Raw genomic sequence first — 19,750 nt, forward strand, 5'->3', positions numbered from 1 at the left:
AGTGGGGCTACTTTTTTTTGCGGTGTGTGGGCTTCTCATTGCGGTGGCTTCTCTTTGCTGTGGAGCATGGACTCTAGGCGCTCGGGCTTCAGTAGTTGTGGCATGCGGGCTCTAGAGCTCAGGCTCAATAGTTGTGGTGCACGGGCTTAGTTGCTCCACGGCATGTGGGATATATCCAGACCAGGGCTCAGACCTGTGCCCCCTGCATTGGCAGGCAGACTCTTAACCGCTGCACCACCTGGGAAGTCCTCTAGTTCTTTCTTTTTAATAGCTGTGTACTATGCATACCATAATGTAATGGATTCTTATCTGTGGAAGATGTTTTTTGTTTTTGCTATAACATATTGCAGTGAATATCCTTCTACATTTATCTTTGTATAATCTTTGTGCATTATGTAATACATCTGTAGGATATGAATCAGAGGATTATAAGTATAAAAAAGTTTGATTGATATTGCCAATTGTCTATTGTAAAGGTTATACCACTTCAGCAGTGTGCATTGTTAAAACCCAAATCCTAATTTAAATACAGTTCTCTCTAAAAGGAGCTTAGTAGAATGACTGGTTCCAATCTATGGCAGGTAAAGGATAAAGTCAGCCTAAAACAAGGAAGTCCTCAAAGACTAATGGGGTCTTGTCAAAAGGATACAAAGAATAAGGTGGAAGAGGCTCTATTGGCCAAATGTGGGATAATTTGAACATCAAACGAATAATTGTAATTGCACTACATTGAATTTTAAAAAATCAATTAATCTCTAGTGATAGTAAACAAAAGGTGGTAGAGAGAGAGAGTAAAGCTCTTTTTTTTTAGAAAAGAAGAGTACAAGGGCTTCTGTGGTGGTGCAGTGGTTAAGAATCTGCCTGCCAATGCAGGGGACACGGGTTTGAGCCCTGGTCTGGGAGGATCCCACATGCCATGGAGCAACTAAGCCCGTGCTCCACAACTACTGAGCCTGTGAGCCACAACTACTGAGGCCATGTGCCACAACTACTGAGCCTGTTCTCTAGAGCCCATGTGCCACAACTCCTGAAGCCTGCGTGCCTAGAGCCCGTGCTCTGCAACAAGAGAAGCCGCTGCAATGAGAAGCCCGTGCACCGCAACAAAGAGTAGCCCCCGCTCGTGGCAACTGGAGAAAGCCCGCGCGCAGCAATGAAGACCCAACGCAGCCAAAAATAAATAAATAAAATAAATAAATTTATATTAAAAAAAGAAGAGTACAAGCTAATAAATGTAGAGGATTGACATTCACCATTTCACAACCCCCAACATAATATGTAAAATTAAATTCAGGCACGGAGGCTAAAACACTAGGTGAGAAGTTGCTGAACTGTTCACATTGTGCTACAGATTACTTACTAATCACAAGGGGAAAAAAATATTTAACTTTACACTGGAGAAACCCTGCAGTTACTATGTTAACCAAATAATCAAACTCAGCATTGCTAATAGCGGGACATCCTGATATCATGCGCCATTTTGTTGGGTGAAATAAGAAGTACCCATTTTGTTGGGTGCAATAAGAAGTACCCAATTCACTTACATAGTATTCTTTAAAAAATGTTTAACCTAAGTCTAATCAACCCTTATGATTATCTGTAGAATTACCAGCAATAGTTAGAACTGTAGATGATGTTAGTGTGACCTTATGTAGGTTGTTAGTAACTACTCTGAATCTCAGAGCCATCATTTATAAAATAGTGACAATGAATCAAATAAATGTATGACAATAACCTAAATATACTTTGTTGAATTTGTGTACTTTGTTTACAACCTAAAAATAGTTTGTGTACAGTAAGAATTTAACATATCAGTTTACCTCTCCTGTCAGAATCCATTCATAGCCACCAAGTATATAGCTGAATGAAAACTACATTTCTTTTTTCCAGAAGTAGATTCCTTATGTAATTACTTTATGTAATCTGATGGCATGTTTCAAGAATTCCCTATACTTGTTTAGATCCATAAGCTAATAAAGTCCCAAGTATGCTAGAAAGTTTTCTAATCTCGAATGTTCAAGGGAGATTTCAGGTAGGAGAGCATGGATTAGAGCATTTCTGTACTCCTTAGACATTTAGGTTGACTTCTATGTAATAAACAATTTTATAGATCAAAAATGATCAAATATCAGCAATTTCTTGTAGCTCGACCTAATGCATGCTTTAGTGGCAGAGGCTTAGTAGTACAACATATTTATCTGCCAAACAATCATTTTTCTCCCTTATGTTGTAGAGTAAGATTTTCTCAAAGGAGGAGAGAGGAAGGATCTGGACTGATCCAAGTTTGAAGGGAATTGGGATGTGGAGTGGTATTCTAGTTATCTTAGGCTGTTTCTTCATGTCATAGGCTCCACTCCCATCCCCCCACCCCATGTACAATGGATGTTCTTTTTAGTCACTTCTTACCTCTTGTCTCTCTTTTCTAGGTAGTAAGAAATGAGGCAAAAGGAAAGAACATGTTTCTATACCTTCTTTTTCCACTCTAAACTCTAGACTGGTCTTTTGGAATAGGCAGTTGCAGGGACTTGAAAACTTGAGATTTCCAGTTTCTCTGGTTCTCTTCCAAAGATAGCACTTAGAAATAATGATACCTTTTTTTTTCTTTTTACCCCAGTTACTCATAGAATATGGAAAGTAAGGTTGAGGGACTTCAAGTTAATTTTCTTTTATAGAATATGAACAATGGAATAATAACTCATAAGAGATTGGGAAATAAAGTTTCAGACTGTAAAGGGAGTATTGAACTTATAAAATCATAACAAGATTCCTCCCTGGGATATGGCCCTTATAACAAGGGCCTGTAAGAAAGTGACTTATCTTCCTTGAAGAATGTGTTCTGGGCAACCATGTACAGTTTTACCATTTCCTCAAACAAGAAGAAATCAATTTATTGGACGACCTTCCCCCTTAAGGAAATGTGGTCAAACCTGTATATAAATAGCTTTATTAAAATCCTTAGTTCTTGGCAAGCCAAATTATTGCCACTGTGAAAATTATTGTTTGTGTCCTAGACAGCTGCTCAGGAAGCAATCCTGCATGCATCTGGAAATGGCATGCCTTCACCATCTAAGGACTACTGCATGCTATATAACCCTCATTGGACAGCTCTTCCAAGTACCCTAGAAAATGCAGTAAGTAAATCACAGCTTCTATTTATTTATAAACATAAAAATATTGAATGGTAAGAATGAGTGATTATTATGTTTTAGCATGTAAACTAGTTATATTATGATTAATAAATATTTATTGCTTTTGCTTAAGTATTTCTCTCTGTGAGAAAAACAAGTTAGAGAATTTAAAAATACTTGCCTCAAAGCTTGATTGTCATCAAATATTTCTAATTTAAAAGAACCTTGGGACTTCCCTGGTGGCACAGTGGTTAAGAATCCACCTGCCAATGCATGGGACACAGGTTCGAGCCTTGATCTGGGAAGATCCCGTATGCCACGGAGCACCTAAGCCTGTGCTCCACAACTACTGAGGCTGCTCTCTAGAGCCCGTGAGCCACGTGAGCCACAACTACTGAGCCCACGTGCCACAACTACTGAAGCCCACGTGACTAGAGCCCGTGCTCCGCAACAAGCCACCATAATGAGAAGCCCACGCACTGCAATGAAGAGTAGCCCCCGCTCCCCACAACTAGAGAAAGCCCGTGTGCAGCAATGAAGACCCAACACAGCCAAAAATAAATAAATAAATAAAAAATAAAAAAAAAAGAACCTTGTATTAAACCAATGTTGACACTTTGTCATTGAATGCATTTAGGGTGAAATGTGATATTTATATTAAAGACATTTCTTCTTTCCAGACTTCCATTAGTTTGATGAATCTGACTGCCACACCACTGTGCAACCTTTCTGATATTCCTCCTGATGGAATAAAGAACAAAGCAGTTGTGGTACAGTGGGGAACCTGCCATTTTCTTGAAAAAGCCAGAATTGCACAAACAGGAGGTGCTGAAGCATTGTTGGTTGCCAATAACAGTGTCCTCGTAAGTTATAAAACTATAATAACTTCTTTTGAGTTCATGATATCAAATTTCACAGGAATTGAACTATCTTCTTTGTCTGTGGTTTAGGGGCTGAGTTTTGAATAATCTGATGGTAGGATTCTTTTTAAATAAACATTCTGGTTATGATAGGTGTTTAATTGGAAAATTTTGTTTCTTTTCCATTCCTAAAGTAGACAAGACTATGTTAGGAATGTGTGTGTGTGTATGTGTGTATAAAGTATCAGTTTAAGTTTATGCTAGAAGGATTCCAGTTTGAGAACTCTTAGTATAACATTAAGAACACATGAAACTTCATTTTATTACTTTAAAAAGATGTAATGTTTGTATTTAATGAATAAATTGTATTTTATTCTGTAAATACACTAGTAGTTCATAAGTCTTCACAATATGTTTTTCTTTTAGTTTCCTCCCTCAGGGAACAAATCTGAATTTCATGATGTGAAAATACTGATTGCATTTATAAACCACAAAGACTTTACAGATACGAAGCAGGTAAATTAGTAATTATATATTAGATAAAGTTTATAAATAGTACAACTTTTTACTTTTAACCATGATATTTAATTTAAATTATTATGTATGTTCCAGTTGCTAACAGGAAGTTATAAAGGCCTATCAAGTTTTTATTTGGAAAGTATGCACCCCCCATTGAGCACAAGGTGTTTCAGAGTCCTGACTTTAGAAGGGATATTTCTTTACTTTGACCTCTTTAAAAATCTTTGTGTTGTATCATTTAACTTTAAATCCTTGAACAAAATGTGATTGTGTGGAACATTGCACTTTCAAGATTTAATAAACCAAAGCATAGCCTCATAATTTTGACAAGAGACTATATATCATGTTGTCAAAACAGTTCTATTATTCTTGGCTATCTTATGTATAGTGTCCATTCCAGAATGAAATTGGAATATTGCTGCCATATGCTATAGTAAAAAGAAAACTAATTCCAGTGTATTAACTGTCATTTTGCCTTTCAGACTCTCGGAGATAACATTACTGTGAAAATGTATTCTCCATCGTGGCCTAACTTTGACTATACTATGGTGGTTATTTTTGTAATTGCTGTGTTCACTGTGGCATTAGGAGGATACTGGAGTGGGCTAATTGAATTGTAAGCTTAATTAAACTTCATTGTTTTTAAGATAAATGGTTAAAAATTGTTTGTTAATCATTTTATCGTGTAACAACACTTAAAAGTTCTGCTTGTTCTTAGAATATAGTGCTGACGATTAGATTGCAGGTTTGTCCTCATACAGGTCTTTAACTTTTCACTGAGAAGAAGGGAGTCATAGGTTCCTCTTGTTCTTCTGCTGGGAAGGAAACATTGAAATTTCACCAAAGACTCTTAAATTAAAATGTTTAGTTACCTCTCCCAGAAAAGGTGGAGATAGTTAACATTCTAATGTGCCTATTTATTTAGATTGGAAGAAAATAAACAAGAGAAGGTGGGAAGTTTTTCAGCTCCTCCTGAGTTGAGTCATTACAATGTGACCTCATCATTCTATTTAATGCTTTAGGAATTCTAAGGATATTAATTAAACATGTCCATATTTTAGTTTAAATATAGAAATGCCAAATGTATGTGAAATTTAGATTTCTCTATTTAACAACAACCTAGGCCCAGTATTCTTACAGTTACGTACCTTTGGCTATAGACTAAAGCAAGCAATGTAGTTTATTTTTTTTTAAAGATTTATTATTTATTTATTTATTTATTTAATTTATTTTTGGCTGCATCGGGTCTTAGTTGTGACACACAGGATCTTCGTTGAGCCATGCGGGATATTTTGTTGGGGCACAGGCTTCTCTCTAGTTGTGGCGCACAGGCTCCAGATCACGTGGGCTCTGTAGTTTGCGGCATGCGGTCTCTAGTTGTGGTGCGTGAGCTCAGTAGTTGTGGCACACAGGCTTAGTTGCCCCGCGGCATTTGGGATCTTAGTTCCCTGACCAGGGATCGAACCCGCATTCCCTGCACTGTAAGGCAGATTCTTTACCACTGGACCACCAGGAAAGTCCCAGCAATGTAATTTAGAAGGATCAGTTCATATTTATAACTCTGAGTAAAAAATTGTGCTCAGAGCATATTATTTTATGCATAAAGGACAATATATTCACTTGTGAATTGATCTATAGGTTCCATTAAAAAGGGCTTACTTGATGCTAGCCGAAGCTAATAAGCTTATTTGTAATTTCTTAAAGTACTAAAATTTGATTGACTTTCATCAAGAGAGAAGTCTAGGGTTTAAGTGTAGATTCCTAGAGTATTGAGCTTAAAATATTTTACATATTTGGAAAACACATTTCAGCATGTGTTAGTCACATGATTTCACATGAGTAAGCATTATTTTTCTTCATTATTAGTCTTTATAAAGCATAGTATGTAAGATCTCCAAAATCATTTTCTAGATTATATGGTGAAACTTTATAAATAATTTCCCAAAAGCTACTGATTTATTGAAAATGTTTTTCCATTTAATATATATCTTCACTATACTTACATTATAATGTAAATTGTTTCTTCTCTAGAGTAGTACTTCTCAAACTGTAATGTGCATACAAACTGTCTTGAGAGCTCATTAAAATTTTTAAAAATTCAGATTTAGTAGGCTTGGGATGTGTGCTGAGACTCTGCATTTTTGACAAAGTGGCCCGTGGACCACACTTTGAGTTAGCAAGGCAAGCTTCATATACATGTCAGGGCAGGCTCCTCCTCAAGAAAATTGGAGGTGGGAGAGCAGCACGTATAAGTTCTTTTATTCATAAAACAGGATGGGCAAAAACAAAGAATTTGTTGCCTTCAGTAGCCAGGTTGGGAGAGGAGATGTCCTTTACCTGCAGGATTATGGATTTTGAAATTGAGGAGGCTGATTCTAAGAGCAGGATAAAGATAGAATTAACTAAGTGTGTGTATTGGTCGTGGTGGGGTGACAGTATAGAGAAAGAGAGTATGAATCAGTAATAAAATGGAGAAAATTTCATAAAAAGTAGAATTATTGAGGACATAAGGACTGTTTGCAACAATATGGCTGGATTTTGATGGCATTATGCTAAGTGAAATAAGTCAGACAAAGAAATACCAAATGATCTCATTTATGTGTGGAATCTTAAAAAAAAAAAAAAAGAACTCATAGAGCAGAGAACATATGGGTGGTTACCAGAGGTGGGGAGGTGGGGAGGTGGGGAGGGGGCAAAATGGGTGAAGGTACAATCTTCCACTTATAAAATAAATAAGTCCTGGGGATGTAATGTACAGCATGGTGACCATAGTTAATAATACTGTACTGCATATTTGAAAGTTACTAAGAAAGTAGTTCTTAAAAGTTCTCATCACAAGAAAAAAAAATCTTTTAACTGTGTGGTGATGGATGTGAACTAGACTTATTGTGGTGATCATTTTGCAATATATACAAATATCAAATCGTGTCATACATCTGAAACTAATATGATGTTATGTCAGTTATATCTTAATTTAAAAAATAACACAAGGACTGTTATTTAGCAAGTAAAGAGAGTTAGACTGAAAGAAAAGGGAAAAGAGAATAAGGCTTAGGGAGTGGAAAATTTATCAGAACAAGATCTCATAACCCAGAATTACCCTGCCAAATGAAAGAGGTACTTTTTGCAAAAGGAAAAAATACCTTGATTCCGTATAAAGCCTTTTCAGTAGAGAGTTAAAGTCTATTATAATGAGTCCTTCTTATAACTGGTTCTCATCATAAACTCAAGATGGCAGGAAAGAAAGCTTAGCTTCTCATTGCATGTGGCTCTTGAGCCGATTTAAGAGTACAATTTTTAAAAAAGATGAATTGTATTATTTTAACATGATATAAATCTGGTATATGTTTTCCTTCAAGAAATTGCCTGGTGCTTTTTAGTCTACTGAATATGAATATATGACTCTTTGATTATTATGGCTTATATATGTTCTGTGATAGAAATGTCTTTAAATAAATCTGTTTGCAATGATAGATACCAAAGGTTGGCATGTTTTCCCACTCAGGTACTACTTTCATTGAAACTTTTGTTAATACCCTGTCATCCAGCTCTACAGTTTCAGGGAGGTACTGTGTGTCTCTCCCCAGACCCTCTCCCAGCTCTTTTCCCAGGCAGCCTCCCTAGAGTCACAGATGCCTAGAATAGTAACCATCCCAATCCACAGTTTTCTAATAAGAAAGTGGCATGTTGGTAAATAAGCAGTTTGGCAAATGTACAGTTTCATAGAAATAAATCTTTTTTTTAACCTAAAGTTTGTATTGAGCCCAGACCTGATGAAAAGGGTCAGGATATACGAAAAGGGAACAAAATTTAGTAGACCAGAGTTGAAGGAACTGGAGCTGGAAAAGTATGTAGTGGGTTCCATATAACTGGGAAGAGACAATTAGGTGACAGAATAGAGACTCACTGCTCAACAAAAGAAGGTTGTGACCCTTTCCTCTTCAACTCCTGTGTCTGCCTTTTATTCACTGTGTGACCCAGCAAGTTTGTTGGGAGAGTTAGAAACTATTTTGCTATCTTATATCAAGGTAGGACAATGCTATGTCTTGAACTCCTTTTGAATCCTTCATAGTATGTCAATGAGCACTGAACAGACATATAGAAAATACTGAGTTGACTGAGAAGAATTTAGTGTTTTACATTGAAGAGAAGCTAATTTTAAAAGTACTTTCCAGGCTTCCCTGGTGGTGCAGTGGTTAAGAGTCCGCCTGCCGATGCAGGGGACACGGGTTCCTGCCCCGGTCCGGGAAGATCCCACATGCCGCGGAGTGGCTAGGCCTGTGAGCCATGGCCGCTGAGCCTGCGCGTCCAGAGCCTGTGCTCCGCAACGGGAGAGGCCACAACAGTGAGAGGCCCACATACCGCAAAAAAAAAATAAAAATAAAAATAAAAGTACTTTCCTATCTGCAAGTTGGTAATATTAAGTGTGTAAAAAGAATTGGTTATCATTTGAAACTTATTACGTCAATGTAGTTTCCAAATTAGATAATATAAACATTAATTTGTTTATGTAATAAATTCATCTGTTTCAACAGTTTTGCCTCCAGAAAAAAATGCTATTTCAAAAGTTAGTGGTTAATAACAGATCAACTCTTGAGGGTAGAATTATAAGGAGTTTTTACTTTCTAGATTAAATATTTCTTTTGGTGTGTAACTTTTAAGTATATTACTTTGTAATCAGAAACAAATCTAAGTTGGTGTTAGAGATAGATTTTTAAAATAGCTATACTTGGCAGAGATTTGCTGAAGTTCCTGTGTATGTTTATGCAGGGAAAGCATGAAGGCAGTGACAAACACTGAAGATAGAGAAATGAGGAAAAAGAAGGAAGAATATTTTACTTTTAGTCCTCTAACAGTTGTAATATTTGTGGTCATCTGCTGTATTATGATGGTCTTACTTTATTTCTTCTACAAATGGTTGGGTAAGAAATCATATTTTATATTTGCTACTTTTAGCATATATCTTTTTATTTACTTTGCCAGATTTATCTTTTCCTTTAAGGCATTCTACCTGGAAAACTTAAGTGAATAGTTAAGGAGTGATATGAACTTTTTAAACTGCCAGAAGTGTTAGGTCCCTATTACTCTGGGATTAAAAAAAATATTCCAATTAAAAAAATACTGTGTCTGGTGTGGGGGTGGTGGTGGGATGAACTGGGAGCTTGGGATTGACATGTATGCACTACTATGTATAAAATAGATGACTAATAAGAACCTGCTGTATAGCACAGGGAACTCTACTTCACTTTGCTGTGCAGTAGAAACTAACACAACATTGTAAAACAACTATACCCCAATAAAAAAAATTTAAAAAAGAAAAGAAAAACAATTTAAAAATAGTAAAAATTTAAAAATAGTGTGTCCTACAGATGTAGGGAACAAACGTATGGACACCAATGTGGGGAGGGAGGATGGGATGAATTGGGAGATAGGGATTGACATATATACACTAATATGTATAAAATAGATAACTAATGAGAACCTACTGTATAGCACAGAGAACTCTACTAATGCTCTGTGGTGACCTAAATGGGAAAGAAATCCAAAAAAGAGGGGATGTATGTATACGTATAGCCGATTCACTTCGCTGTACAGCAGAAGCTAGCACAACATTGTAAAGCACCTATACCCCAACTTAAAAAAAAAAAAAGGGAAAAAATATACTGTGTCTTGAAATAAGAACACTTCTTCATGGATGACTTGAAAGAATTGCTGTGGCCCCTAAGTTTCCCTCTCTGCAGTTAAAGCATAATAGGCCAGTATCTAAGCAGCAGACTAAGGATTTCTTGGTGGCTATATATAGTTATATGAAGTAGAAGATTATTCAAATTACGGATTTTTTGCTTCTGCTTACCCCCAAAGTGTGGTTTGTTCTTTTTGTTATTTTGCAAACCAAGATGTTGTATTGCTCCAATTTTGTTTTACTTATATAAACATTTAAGATCATACTACATCTAAAAACACATAGGTACTTGCCTGTGGTCTAGAGAATAAATTATACTTTTTCCTTTAAGAAGGTAGGATAGTGGCTTGCCCATCCCCTGGCCAGTCTTCTTAGTGGTCTGATAGGATGGAAATTTGCTATTTGTGGCCAACATATAGCAAAAAGAGGAGAGAGCCCAGGGAAAAAGAGAGTATGCCTGATGAGAATTAAAAACCCTTTGTAAAAACCACCACAGGCTACAATGCTTATTTAGAGAATATTAGTATAAGTTTCTGGACTAGAAAACTGAGGCCCCAAGGTTAGTTTCAGCTTGTTGTTCAATTTCTCCTGTCCTATGGCAGCAGTTTTAAAACTATACTTAAGACATATATTTACAATTAGAAAAATTTTTCTTTGAATATCACTCATATTTCAATATGTTGGTGGGAGAGTGGATACCAGGGTGATATTTGTATTATTAGGTCATCATTGCACAGCTAATTTTTCTGATTTAATTCTCAGCTTTCAATTGTTTGTGTCTGACCCTCAGTTGATATATATAGTGGTCTTTGACAGAAAAAAGAGATTTTTCTACCTTACCGTAAAGCATGTTTTCATTTTTGGTAAGGAATTTCCTTAAACTCATCCTTATTTAAAAAGTTAACCCTGCTTATAACTGTAATTTTCAACGTAGGAGGAAGATCAATTAACCTCATGGTTATCCTAGGACATGGGATTTAATTATGACTCTGACAATGGTGTGTGATATTGCAAGATTTAATATACTTTCAAATGGTTCGTTATGGCTAAAATTGCTGCCATTTCTTAATATGTTCAATGTACTAAATTGCTAAGGTTCTCCTTACCATTTTATGTTGTCATACTCAAGAAAGTAACTAAAGATAGTTATATTAACCAAATTCTTTCTCATGTCAAATCATTTTCTTAGGTATAGTATGACATTGAATGAGACACCTTAAAACTCTCTTAGGGCCTCCAGAACATGATTTCCACCAGAGTTTTAAATCTTGGGTTGGAGACCTTTGGTGGATGACTAACGAAACTCAGCTTGGCAATCTTTGACTGTCAATCTTACTACTCAGATTACCATATATATCCAATAATAACAATAACGAATAATAAGGAAATGAAAAAGTAATTTGTCCAAGATCACCAATTAGAAAGTGTCTATCCCTTATTTACTGTCTCTAGTTTACTCTCTTTTCTCACATACAAAACAGAGTTATAGTTTTCTGAAATCTAGTGGAATTTGCAAAATTCAGTTAAAATTTGTATTTCCATTGTGAAATTTTGAGAAAGTTCAGAAAACGAACACTTTTAGAGTACAATAATTTCTCCCCCTTTTTAACAATAGCGAGATCAAATGTTTTTAATTTTAAATAATTCTCAAATAAGTATAGCTAATATAGAAAAACATTTGTGAATTTTAACTACCTTAGTATCATATCTAGACAAAGAGGTTTGTTTAAGTGGATTTAGTTTTACCACATATAAAGTTGTTAGAGATAAATTCCACCGTAGGAAAATATAGACATCATGATTAACGTCTAAGGTAGGTGTCAGTTCTCATCCTTAAGCTGCAATTTAAAAAGCATTTATAATGTTTTATTAATTGCTCCATTTGTTACATTTAAATTAAATACTCACAAATGTCTACAACTCACTTTATAGACATCTTTAACAAACATGTGAGTTTGAATCATTGAATGATAGAAAATGCAGAGCCACTGACATAAATCGTAGCAATATTTTCTTAAATCAGTCTCCGAAGGCAAAAGAAGTAAAAGCAAAAATAAACAAATGGGACCTAATCAAACTTACAAGCTTTTGCACAGCAAAGGAAACCATAAACAAAATGAAAAGATAACCTATGGACTGGGAGAAAATATTTGCAAAAGATGCAACCAATAAGGGGTTAATATCCAAAATACACAAACAGTTCATACAACTCAATATCAAAAAAACAAACAACCTAATCCAAAAATGGGCAGAAGACCTAAATAGACATTTCTCCAAAGAAGACAGTCAGATGGTCAATAGGCACTTGAGAAGATGCTCAACATCGCTAATTATTAGAAAAATGCAAATCAAAACTACAATGAGGTTTCATCTCACACCTGTCAGAATGGCCATCTTCAAAAAGTCTACAGATAAATGTTGGAGAGGGTGTGGAGAAAAGGAAACCCTCCTACACTGTTGGTGGGAATGTAAATTGGTGCAGCCACTATGAAAACAGTATGGAGTTTCCTTAAAAACTAAAATTAGAGCTACCATATGATCCAGCAATTCCACTTCTGAGTATTTATTCTAAGAAAACAAAAACCTAATTAGAAAAGATATATGCACCCCTATGTTCATTGCAGCATTATTTACAATAGCCAAATTATGAAAACAACCTAAGTGCCCATCTATAGATGAATAGATAAAGAAGATGTGGTATATATATATATGTATGTATATATATGTATACACACACACACACAGTGTAATATTACACAGCCATTAAAAAGAATGAAATAATGCCATCTGCAGTAACATGGATGGACCTAGAGATTGTCATGCTAAGTGAAGTAAGTCAGACGGAAAGACTAATATGATATCACATATGTGGAATCTAAAACATAATACAAATCACCTTATTTACAAATCAGAAACAGGCTCACATACATAGAAAAGAAACTTATGGTTACCAAAGGGGAAAGGGAAGGGGGAGGGATAAATTAGGAGTATGGGATTAACAGATACACACAATATATTAAAAAGATAAACAAGGATTTACTGTATAGCACAGGGAACTATATTTAATATCTTGTAATAACCTATAATGGAAAAGAATCTGAAGCTGTACACCTGAAACTAATGCAATATTGTAAATCAACTATAGTTCAATTAAAAAAAAATAGTAAATTCTTTAAAAAAGAAAGAAAATGTGGAGCCAGCTTCAGCCCCTAAAGAAATCCTACCCGTGTGTAATGGAACGAAAACAACACATAAAATACCCACCCTTAAAGCTCAAGATCTAAATATTTTCAGTTTAGTAACCAATTCAGATTATGGTGTGGTCTCTGCCTTGAAAGTATTATGATCCAGTAAAAAAGCTAAAGAATTAATATTGATTGTATAAATATTTTCTTATCATGTTTCTTTCTGTTCTCATATAATTTAGTGTCTTTTTTTTCTAGTTTATGTTATGATAGCAATTTTCTGCATAGCCTCAGCGATGAGTCTATACAACTGTCTTGCTGCACTAATTCAGAAGATACCATGTGGACAATGCATGTATGTATCTCTTGTGAGGAAGCCGATAATGTTGGTTTTTGTAATTTAAAATAATACAAGGAAAAATAGCATTATTTTAAACCTGTGCAGTCCAATATGCATGTCGCTATTTTAATTTAAAATAATTAAAATAATAAAATTAAAAATTCAGTTGCCCAGTCTCATTATCCACATTTCAAGTGCTAAATAACCACATGTTGCTAGTGGCTACAGCATTGGACAGCACAGATATAAAGTATTTACATCATCACAGTTCTACTGAACTGATAAATATTTTATTATGTATCATTTGTTGTACTTAAAATCAAGACTTTTAAATTGATATTTCAAAAGTTTTCTTGTCACTGTGGCTAACATTGATTTGTTACATTAACTGAACATTGTGTTTCATCTACAGGGTAAATTAACCTATTTCGATCTCTCTTTTAGGATTATGTGTCGTGGCAAAAGCATTGAAGTGAGGCTTATTTTTCTCTCTGTACTGTGCATAGCAATAGCTGTTGTTTGGGCTGTATTTCGAAATGAAGATAGGTATGAATACTCATTGTATTTGCTTTTAGATTAGTCTAAGGATGGATTATTTTATATCTTGCCTTGATAATTGTTCATTATGATTATTATGGATTTTTTTGGCTTTTATCCCAGAACATCATAGTCTTGAAACATGCTAAATAAATTCTTAAATGAACAGATCTTGTGCTAATGGATTTGAGGCTGTCTAGAGAAGGAAATAATGAATTAGGATTTAAACATCTAAGCTGAAATACACTTCAAAAATATACTTAATTATGGTATAGCCACACAATGGAGTGCAATGCAGCTGTAAAGAATGAAGATCTCTCTGAATTAATATGCAGTGATTTCCAGGATATATTTTTAAGTGAAAAAAGCAAAATATAAAAGAATATCTAGAGTATGCTACCTTTCATGTGAGAAAGGAAATATCAGAAAATATACAGGTATCTGTCCATTTGCAGGAAGAATAACCAGAATAAAAAATTTAACAGTTTATTAATAAAATTATTAATACCCAAAAGGATTTAACAGCCTAAAGTTTGGGAGCAAAGCTCATACAATTTTAGGCAGCTTCAGGTATGATAATCAATTGATAATTATTCATGTCAGTTGTCAGTTTCTGGTAAAGTATGTTGTATAGCTCTCATTTCCTTTATGTTTTAGCTATCTGGATGTATATTAACATCAATGTCCTTTGTTATGAGTTACCTTTCTTAAAAGAGACATGTATAAATTCAAAGATTAAGGATAAATATGCACTTACGTCTGATATACATTCTTCTGAGGGAGCCTTTCAACTTTTTCTTAGTGTAGTAGTAGTATTCATTATTCTACTAGGACAGTAAATTACTAAATATGGAAAATATAAGAGGTTTTTCTGTTGTTATAATTGCTGCTTAATAATTGAATACTCATATCATAGCAATTGAACAGTATTACTTTACTGATCTGTTTCTTTTGAAATGTTCCATTTAAAAATAACTGAGTAAATCAATAGAGTAATTTCTTTTGATTTTAGGTGGGCTTGGATTTTACAGGATATCTTAGGGATTGCTTTCTGTCTGAATTTAATTAAAACACTGAAGTTACCCAACTTCAAGGTAAAGTATACTACTTTGTTAGCTAAAATAATTTTTTCTTTTTAAAACAACTTTATTAAGGTATAATTTACATAAAATTAAATGCACCCATTTCAAGTGTACAGATTGTTGAAATTTTACAAATATGTAACTTTGTAACCACCATCCCAATCAATTAGAGAATATTTCTTATCTTTTCAAAAGCTCTATCATACCCTTTAGCAGTCAATCCTAATCCCCAACCCCAAGCAACCACTGATTTGCTAGCTAAAATATTTTTAATCATTCATATAATATGCCCAATTCATATAATCTGTGCAAGACTAAGTATCAGGGAAGAACATTTCTTTGATTCAGTGATCTTTTTGTGTGTGGGCTCCTTAGTTGCAGCAGGCAGCTCCTTAGTTGCAGCTCATGGGCTCCTTAGTTGCGGCTTGCCTGCTCCTTGGTTGCGGCATGTTTGTTCCTTAGTTGCGGCCGGCGGGCTCCTTAGTTGCAGCTCACCAGCTCCTTAGTTGTGGCATGCAAATTCTTAGTTGCAGCATGCATGTGGGATCTAGTTCCCTGACCAGGGGTTGAACCCAGGGCCTCTGCATTGGGAGCGTGGAGTCTTAACCACTGGACCACCAGGGAAGTCCTTCAGTGATTTTTTTTTTTAAAGAGTGACTTAAAGCAGATAAAAGTTTGAATGTGATTTGTAGAATAAAACTACAAATAGTAATAACATTAAATGCCTTTAAAAAGTGTTTAAATGTATGTTACATGTTTATTTGTATTTGTAAAATAGTATCTCTTAATTTAGATATGGGAAGTTTGACCTTTAAATTTGTTTCTTTCTTCAACAGTCATGTGTGATACTTCTAAGCCTTCTCCTCCTCTATGATGTATTTTTTGTTTTCATAACACCATTCATCACAAAGGTATGATATTTTTGAAATCCATGAGAAACATGCTAAAAGATGAGAATCTTAAACATGCTCTTAGAGTATTGATTTTGCAGATGTTTACCACTGACTGAGTTTTAATTCTCTTAAGAGAATTATCATTGAAATTGGCCTTTTAGAAGAGGATATTTTTAAGCCTTTAAGCCATTCTGCTAAATAAAAAAATCTGTCCTGACTGATGTAAACATGAGAATATCTATAAATTTTCTTCCTACCCATTTTAAAGTAATTTTTCTTCTTATCGTAAAACTATAAATATGTGCTATAGAGAATATAGACAGCAAAAAGAATAAAAAAGTGTCATTGCTACTTTCATTTCTGTAACCCTAGTGTGAGACTAAGAAAGAGCACCACACTGAAAGTCTGAAGACCTCAAGTGTAGGTCTGTAACTTTATAACCCTGGGCTGCTAGTCACTTAGCCCTCAGTTTCCTAATCAGTTAGGTGAGGGAGTATTGCTAGCATTCCATCCTCTCTTTCCACCAGTAGGATTCTTTTGGTTGCCACTGCCAGAACCCAACCTAACCTTTCTATATGAAAGATGTCCCATCTACCCAGGACATGTGTAAAGGCCAGGGTGGGCCTGGCCTCAAGGGCACATACTCTTCCTTTCTGCTTCTGTCTATCTGTTCATTGTCTCAACTGGCTTTTTCCATGAGGTTAGAATCATACCACTCAAATATCTGTCGAATGTTGACTGATCAAAAATCTGGAATCACTTGTCACGTTTTAAATCTTAATAAATTCTGCTATGAATGAATTTGAAAGTAATTATTGTAACACAAATAATAGTCCCTTCACTTATAAGTTATATTTGTTCTCATATTTGTATTTTTACTTTTCTCATGTGTTTTGACCCTCATAAGTGATCAATAAATATCCTTGGAATAAATGGAAGTAAATTTAAAAAAAAATAGGTCATCTATTCCCAGCTTTACCACTAGCTTCTCAGTAATAACCTGGTGCTGTTCTTAGAATAAGCGAGAGGTGTTGGATGAGTGTGGTAGTCCTTCATTGCCCAGTTTTTCTACCTTGTGCCTATTCCTGTCTCATGAACATATTATTAATTATTGCTTAATTCTTCCACTTTCCCCACTTTGAGTCTTGCTTTGTAACTTTATATCATTTCTTCATCCTCTGTCACTCTCATATATTTAGTGTTTGATATTATAATCACTGCTTTTTTCCCTAGTAGTTCTTTATTCTTTAGCCCCTACTATCTGTGAAATCTCTGCATTTCTGATATTTGCTATAATGGCATAAGACAAACATGTGCTCCATTGGGGAGCTAAAATTGCAACTAGGTAACAAATGTAGTTAACTGTCCCAAAACATTAGCACATTTCCATGCTTTAATGATGAGCCATCTGGCTCACTGACTTCATTTGCAATAGTAACCTAAAAAAGCATAGCACTAGTATTATGGATTATAACAAAAATTGTTAATTTACTAAAGTATATTTTAAAGTTATATCCAAAGCTGTTCTAGCTTGTGTCAATTTATTTGGTTAAAAAAAATGTTTCTATAAGTCACTCCATCAGAGATCTCATAATGAAAGTAAAGCACTCTCTCTACAAAGGCATTTCCATAAGTCAACGCGAAGTCATACCATGTGATACATATATTGCACAGTGGGCATAGCTATAAACTATAACTAAACTCTCTATTTATTTTTGGCTGCATTGGGTCTTCATTGCTGTGCACAGGCTTTCTGTAGATGCGGCAAGTGGGGGCTCCTGTTCATTGCGGTGCTCGGGCTTCTTGTTGCGGTATCTTCTCTTGTTGCAGAGCACAGGCTCTAAAGCGTGCAGGCTTCAGTAGATGCGGCACATGGGCTCAGTAGTTGCAGCACGTGGGCTTAGTAGTTGTGGCGCGCAGGCTCAGTAGTTGTGGCACACAGGCTTAGTTTCTCCATGGCATGTGGGATCTTCCCGGACCAGGGCTCAAACCCATGTCCCCTGCATTGGCAGCAGATTCTTAACCACTGCGTCACCAGGGAAGCCCCTAACTAAACTCTTTAAAAAATAATTTTTCCATTCTGTTTTAACACTAGTATCACTTTATAAATGCCAAACTTGTCTGCCAGCAAACTATGTCCATTCGCTACACATAAAAAGTTTTAGTATTTTAAAGGTATATGGCAATAATAAAGATGTCTTTGAGTCTTCTTTCTTCTGTGCTTAGGGAATTTTTCATCTTCTTTTTTTCCTTCTTTGTTCCCAGTGACTAGGAATGTGATTTCTAGTCATCTGATCCACTGGAAAAGATTGAAGTGCTCTTTAGCGTTCACTGTTGTAGATTTACCTTAACACCTTCTTCTCAGTCTGGTTTGTTTGTTAGGCGACTCAAAATGAAAATTAGATACATGATTTCTGATTTTTGTGGTTTTCACTGAAAATTTCAAGGATTAAATATTAGACATTCTAAACATGTTCTTGACCCTGGTATTAGTAGACTGTTAATGAGTTGGCAGGACAGGTAGCCATAGGTGTACAGGTAATAAGAGCCTGTCTTCATTTTTTTTTTCATCCACCACCATACTAGGTGGATATCTTGCAAATAGTAGTTACTCAGGTAGATGTCTTTGAATGTATAAGAGGATGTCAATAATGGTCTTCAGTTAACTGTTTTAAATAGCAATTCAAAAATGAACCAACGTGAACTCTATCTGGAAATTGAATCATATCATGGGAGTTTGCTGTAAAGAACTGTATTTAATATTAGTTTATTTTCATAAACTCCTGTGATTTAACCCTTCTGTAACCCGAAGCTTAACATGAGGAAAAGATTTCTGTAACTAAGGATTTTATCCTTCTTTCTACTCAGCTCAGGTATCAGTGGGTCTTAAAAATATTTTTAAGTCTTCTTAAAAATATTTTTAAGTCTTCTTAAAAATACTCAAGTAATTTCTCCTATGCACCCCACCCACATGGCAAATGGTATAGCTAATCAATCACATTTTCCTAAAATTCAGCATTTATTTATCTTCCGACTACCTATTTGGGGCATGTATTTATTATAATGTGAAGTGTAAGATGGGTGCTCATGCAGTGTTAGCTACATCTAAATGTTTTCCCTCTCCCCAGTAGATTTGGCTGTCAGGAAATAACTTTTTAATAAACACAGCCCACATAAAAAGACCTTAGGCATACACAAAGAAAAACTTCAGCTAAGGTTAATGTTTTGATTGGTGCATAAAAAGCAGGCAGGGCTGAAATTGGACAGGAGTCAGGATAGAGAAACGTTCTCAAGTTCTTTAGGGCTGGGTCTTTTCAAGTTTGGCTTCATTGTTATTGTGGTGAGTAGTCAGAAGCTCAAATGTAAATAAAGTTACCAATATTTATTACAAATCTAAATATAAAAAATTTCAATATTTCTTGTGTCTCTGTTCATTGTTATTGCTAAGAATGACTAAGGACACATAGTATATGACATAATGTAATTAAAAGCACTTAAAATTTATAGCCCATTAGAAATGCTAGAT

At 35.1% G+C, this 19,750-nt stretch overlaps 1 protein-coding gene across 2 annotated transcripts in view; it reads left to right on the top strand.

The window, feature by feature from the left end:
• The window catches only part of SPPL2A (signal peptide peptidase like 2A), a 50,890-nt gene that overhangs the window by 15,001 nt on the left and 16,139 nt on the right, over nucleotides 1–19,750 (top strand). For both annotated transcript variants that reach the window (XM_081229601.1, XM_081229602.1), the window contains exons 2-10: nucleotides 3,009–3,128; nucleotides 3,806–3,988; nucleotides 4,412–4,501; nucleotides 4,987–5,120; nucleotides 9,275–9,426; nucleotides 13,631–13,727; nucleotides 14,157–14,258; nucleotides 15,262–15,343; nucleotides 16,168–16,242. In XM_081229601.1, the coding sequence (XP_081085727.1) occupies nucleotides 3,009–3,128; nucleotides 3,806–3,988; nucleotides 4,412–4,501; nucleotides 4,987–5,120; nucleotides 9,275–9,426; nucleotides 13,631–13,727; nucleotides 14,157–14,258; nucleotides 15,262–15,343; nucleotides 16,168–16,242 (1,035 nt within the window). The remainder of the gene's footprint in view (nucleotides 1–3,008; nucleotides 3,129–3,805; nucleotides 3,989–4,411; nucleotides 4,502–4,986; nucleotides 5,121–9,274; nucleotides 9,427–13,630; nucleotides 13,728–14,156; nucleotides 14,259–15,261; nucleotides 15,344–16,167; nucleotides 16,243–19,750) is intronic.

This window comes from Mesoplodon bidens, assembly GCF_964165515.1.
Source record: "Mesoplodon bidens genome assembly, chromosome: 3".
NCBI lineage: Eukaryota > Metazoa > Chordata > Mammalia > Artiodactyla > Ziphiidae > Mesoplodon > Mesoplodon bidens.